The 6000-nt window shown below is 41.7% G+C and overlaps 1 protein-coding gene across 1 annotated transcript in view; it reads left to right on the top strand.

The window, feature by feature from the left end:
• Positions 1–1661: 1661 nt before the first annotated feature.
• The window catches only part of COL19A1 (collagen type XIX alpha 1 chain), a gene marked incomplete at both ends in the record, with an annotated part of 187590 nt that continues 183251 nt past the window's right edge, over positions 1662–6000 (top strand). Inside the window, one exon of the mRNA XM_082048168.1 lies at positions 1662–1755. Coding sequence (XP_081904294.1) covers positions 1662–1755 — 94 coding nt within the window. The remainder of the gene's footprint in view (positions 1756–6000) is intronic.

The raw sequence follows: 6000 nt of genomic DNA, 5'->3' as shown, positions 1-6000 counted from the left end.
TACTTATTATTTGTACGCATATATTAACATCTAAAAATCTGTCTGTTGGCATGTGACATTCGAATTGGTATGTGTATCAAGTGGCCTACATCCTTTAGGTGCAACATACCTGCAAGCAGCGGCGGGTTGGGCAGCACAGCAAACGCTCCCCAGGATCGGGAAACCGCGCGGTTCAGTAGCGCTCGGGAGAACCCTGGGGGTGCGGAGCCGGAGGCGCATGTTCCACCGCGCCTGTCCCGCAGCGCACCCCGCGGAGGGAGGGCAGCGCCTCCCCGTGCGGCCCCGCTCACCTGTTGGGCCGCTGCAGGTGCCGGCGGGGCTGCCCCGCTGCCGCCCCAGCGCAGCCCCTCGGCGGCGCCCGGCGGCAGAGGGCTCCCTCGCCCGCGGCGGCTGAGCGGCCCCGCTCGAAGGCGCCGCCGGCCCGAACGGGCTCCCGGCCCCGCTCCGCCCCGGGGCCGCGGAGGAAGCGGCGGAGGGCGCCTGGCCCCTCGCTCAACAAGCCGGGGTCAGCCGCTCCTCAGCACCGCAGGCAGGTTCCGAAGAGCGGGGCGGTGGGAAGGAGCCCGGGGCTGAGGTCCGGGAGCGAGAAGCCGCGGGGAGAGCGGGGTGAGGGCGCTGCTCCACTCCCAGCCCCGCCGGCCGAGCTGCCCGCTTGCCTTGCTGCCTGCTCACCCGCCCAGTGGTTTAAACCCTCCCTCCAGCAAACCCAACTCTGGCCAAGAGAAATTAAACTCCCGGTAGCGCCGTGTTACAGTCGGAGCTGCCGGGGCTGGGGTCGCTCCCGTCCCAGAGGCTCCGGTGCGCCAGTTGTGGAGGGAGTGGAGCCTCCTGGAGTAGCCGGCGGGGAGGACTCGAGCCCGAAGGTGCGGTGGCAGCAAGGGGGGTGGCGGTATCAGAGATTTAATTGACAAGAGCCCTTCAGAAAATGAGACCTCTGGAGCGGCAGCTCTAGCGAATTACTGATGCCTCCTTGTAAAGCAGGTGCAGGAAATTAAATGATAATGTTATTTGAACATCTATTCACTTTGCTGCCGTTGGGGAGGTTGGAAAAGTTAATGATGATGTAGTTGCTGTCAGTATATGTGACTGACAGAATAGCTCTGGTGATGAATAATGTTCCTTGTAAAAGTAATTATAAAAATTGCGTTTTTAGGTATATATTTTTTTTCAGAATATGTGATTAGTAAAATATTAGTTGTTTTCTGTGTTTCATTAAATTCACGTGTAGCCATACATTACAGTCACCTTAGAAGAAAAGCTGATCCTGTCTTTAGAGGACAAAGGAGATGTTATTGAAGCCAGACTGTAGCATTGCGAGATTTTAACTATAAACTCAGTACAGGCTACTCTAGACACTTGACTATTTTGCAAAGCAGAGAAATACTATATTTTGGGGGTTTTGCCCTTAAACTCAAACAATTTAATGTTGTCCTTGTTCGATTTGAAGACTGCTTTAGCAGTCACTGGCTGTGCTCATTTAAACAGGTAAATTATACCCTTTGTGTGTGACTAGCGACTTCCTCTTTTCTTTACAGCTAAGAAATTCTTGTCTGTAGTTTTCTGGTGGGGTGAGGGGGAAAATAATAATAAGATATTGTTCTGAATATTATTATTTTCTGTTTCAGATTTGTAGCTGATTGTTCACATGTGTCCAGGGGGAGATGAAGTACATTGGATCCTGCATAGTTTGGCTTTGTATGGCAGTCTTCCTTCTCCTTCCTGTTTCTACTTCTGTGGCCGTCAGTGACCAGACAGGTATGTCCATTTTTCTTGCCCATCACAAACCAAAGGCATAAACCTCAGTACTGAACAAATTTGAACAAATAATGAGATGGTACATTGAAAAGAAGCAGTATGAGCAACTAAAATTATTCATTTTTTAATTAGTTTTTGTTTTGTTTTGTTTTTAATCTAAGTTTGCAGCAGTTCCAAAACAGCCTTTCTGTTTCCTGTGCTTTGAAGACTCATGTTTGGAAGCAGTTGTAGTTCCTATGAGTTTCGGGTTGTACTTTTTGAATTTACTGTACGAAACAAGATTCTAAATCAGACCTTCCAAAACTTTTGCGATCAAAATCATGTGGCTTTATTAGAGCAGACCAGTGATCACATTGACCTAAACAACCTAATGTTCGTGTTAACCTCACCTAAACTTAATCCCCAGACCAGGTCATACATTGCACAGATACAAAGATAGACAAAGCCCCAAAAGACAAGGGAAAGGAATATAGCAATATTGTTTAAGATAAAAGCTGTTACCCATCTTCTGCAAATTTTCTTGTACTTCTCTGTTTTCTTCTCTCTTACTGTCACATGTTATCAAGCTCTCTCACTTAAACTCTACATTGAGACTCCAGAGTGTGATAAATTCTGTCTTAAAGGCACATCACATGTGTGTGTAGAATACAGAATTGTCAGTTTTCCAGAATTGCTCAGCCTCAGCACATACTTCAACTTTCTAGAATTCTCCTACAATTATTAGCAAGAAGAACATGCTTGTTGGTTGCTATTTAGATATAAATAAAGAGTCCTTTTTCATTAATTTTTTTTTTAGAAAACGAAACTTATTTTTAGTAATGCTGTTTTTCCAGAAACTTCATGAAAGATAGTAGAATTTATATATATACAACGGCTTTGAATCTTCGTAACTCATTTAAAACTCATGCCCAAGAAATTTAAAAAGTCAATGACAGGGATAATAATCCTTTTACTACTTCTGGAAACAATAAATAATAATATTTAATAAATACCAAATGTAATGTGTGGGCTCTAAGTTAAGAATAATGCATTGTGAAGAGTCTGAATTTAAGTCAGACTTTTTTGCCTTATATTTTTAGGCCAGCAAGGCAGCAAGCAATTGCTCTACTCATGAATTATTCTTAACCCCTGTGCAAGAGTGAGCCTACATCATAGCTGTGCAATCACTCTCTTCAGCTGTCTGAAAGAAGCAAATAGGTTGTCTTCTGTGTTATTGCTAGCTGGTGAACTGTAGATGGGCAGTTTTAAAAGTGCTTAAAGGGTATGAGTGCAGAAGGTTCCCTAATAATATAACTGAATACATGTAAACTTGAAAAATTTTAAAGCAAAATGCCAGAAAGTCTCTTTTATTTTTTTTTATCCTAATGAAATGATGTCTTAGTAAAAGGTAGATCAGTCATAGAAGAATGTGACAGATACACTGTTTCATAGAAGTTCAGTATATAAAAACTGTACATTATATTACAAGTTTGTGGCTAGGCAGCCAGTTTTCCTTGAACTGATTGCCACAAATGGATCAAATAGGGGTCAAATTGAAGCACTGGGAAGAAGAGGAGACTCTAAACCTCTCCCAGGAATACCTGACGGTGTGCAGTTGAGAGAGGCTTCTGCAGTTTTAGGTGATTCAGACAGATGGTGAGGAATAACAAGTAGAGAGCTGCCAGCTTGAGCAGCTCTGCCGACAGCAGGGAATGCGCTCAGAGTGAAACCTCAAGTTGATAACAGGAAAGAGACTCTTCTGGAGACTGAAGCAACGGTTACCATCCAAAAAAGAAATATGAGTCATACTCCAGAAGGCAGGAGCTGAGAAGGAACAGACCCTGTGCAGCATTAAGGGGTACAGGTGTGTCTGCAAGACTTGGGTTAATCTGCCCCATTCAGCTCAACCAAGTATTTGGTGTTGAAAAGTTGTCTCATTCTAGTTTGATAATTTCTATGCAGATCGATCTGTTACGAATTGGAAATATGCTCACTTCAAGAGAGAAGCATCTAACCTCTTATATATATGTATATAATTATTATTATTATTTTTCTCGTTCATTAACTGTCTCTCTCAGCCCTTTGTACGATTTCTGTTTGGATCAGCGTCTGTCCTTCGGGATCTGCCTAGGCAATCCTTTTGGTTTTCTTCCTCCAACAACGTATGCATAGCACTTATTTCTCACTGTGCTAATATGAAAGCTTTTCCAGCAAACTCATTTAGATAGGATCTTGGATTATTGCATTTACTTCCTGAAATTTCTCACCTGATCTAATGGAGTCTAAAGGAATGGCCTTCAAATGCAGGGAGAAGTGTAAATTAAAGTTAATTAGAATGGGGCAGAAGGAAAAAGTGTGTTAAAGGAAGGAAATCTCTTGTGCAAGAAAAAGGTTTGACTTCTGTGTGTATGTAGGGCACAGCTTTTTGAGCTGGCATTCTGAATACACTTTGGGACTTATTCATTGGGTCAATATAGTAAAAAATAAATACCAGTATTGGAAAAAAATGTCAGAGAATGACAGAGTACGCTGGGTCTTCTCAGAACAATCCTCCTCAGGCTCTGAATGTGTGCCAGTAACCATTAGATTCACATCAAGGATTTCTTTCAGTTGTCACTCGTCCAGAAGTTTTGATCTGCTAATCATTCATCAGAAGGAAGCACTCACTTCTAATGACAGAATGTAGCAAATCTGAGGGAGAGAGTTCAGGAGTTCTCCGCAATCATGTTTTTGATCTGACTTCAAGAATATTTTCTTCATGTTGTCAACTTACATTTTTTTTATTATTGTGGACATTTGACTTTGGAGCGTGGACACGAAATCTTTCTGTAGTGACACATGAAGTTCTAATTTGATCATTCCTGAATTTTTCATATTAAGTATATTAATACTTTGTCTCATTCCCAGATCACTGCTGCTTTTTCAGCTTTCTAGTACAATTACTGTTTTTCAGTGTCACTTGCTAACCCATGAAAAATGTACTATAAACAATGTCCTGGGACTGTTGGGCATGGTGAATTTCCATTGCCTTTTGACGTGGAACGTGTTGTGAAAAATATTGGCTCTAGATCGTGATTTTAGATAGGCACTTTAACCCAAATACAGTGAGTTGTTTCAAGTACACAAATCAGTTCAGCTTTTTGAGTTTCATGTTTTAATACAGCTACATATTTATAAAAATCAAGATAATGACTCTATAGTAACTATCATATACAATGTGTTCATATTCTTACCATTTAATTCTGAATATTTAAGGTTGAAACCACAAACTGTTGTTAGCATTGCAGTATTTAAGCAACCTTGCCACCTTTGTTTTCCTTGACTTGTAGTTAAATACTAAGTCTTGGGCAGTGAAGAAGGAGCTTTAAGTATCTATAAGGATGTGGTTCATGAAAGCCTGCACAGTGTAGAAAGCCACTTCAGCTAGTGAGTAAGAAGTATGTAAGATAACAGAAACCCTTAGACCATAAAGGGGGAACAATCTCAGTTACACACATTCTCACTGTGTGAAGCCTGTGAACATGGTTAGGCTTTTTTCTTTTTTTTTTTTTTTAAATGGGAAGGTAAAAGGGGGAAAAAGACATATTCACCTGGAATATGAGGTCCTATTTTTCACTACCTACTATTCCTCATGGGAGAATCCAGTTCTCCAAGGTCTAACGTGAGCATTCTAGTATTTGAACTTCATTGGTACGGGTTTCTTATTCCCACCTGCCAAAGCTGTTACATTAATTATGTAACCACCTAAATAGCCAGCAGACTTGGAGTTGACTTCTTACCTGTATCAAAAACATTGTAGATTCAGTCTCCTTCTCTTTCCTCTTTCCACCTTTGTATTAATTAATACATATATTGTAATGTAATATGATGTAGCTAACAGAGTGAAAAAGGAAAGAAAAAAAAAATCACATCTGATTTTCTGGTACCTCCATACGTGAAGCTACAGGTATGTAGGAAATCTCTATTCTTGACCCTGTTTGAAAGCAGGCCAGCTGGGTCTGCTTGCCTTCAATACAAATACTTTTGAGGTGGACTCGTTGGATATTAGTGCTGACACTTGTGGTTATCTCACACACTCTGAAGAGGTTCCCTATGCCTATATGTCTATGAAGCCTGATCCAGTAAGAGCGTGAAACAAATCTTAGCTATTATTGGTTTCTGCCTGAAGCTTGAGTCTGACATAGCATGTGTGTACATGTTAGGTGGGTCTTTGCTGTTTGACCACATTCATTTGGCCAGTTGTGCTTACTGATGGAAACTTCAGTC

The sequence above is a fragment of the Streptopelia decaocto genome, assembly GCF_964273445.1.
Source record: "Streptopelia decaocto genome assembly, chromosome: 3".
Classification (NCBI taxonomy): domain Eukaryota; kingdom Metazoa; phylum Chordata; class Aves; order Columbiformes; family Columbidae; genus Streptopelia; species Streptopelia decaocto.
The sequence above is the reverse complement of the archived record's forward strand: the minus strand, read 5'-3'. Positions and strand labels throughout refer to the sequence as shown.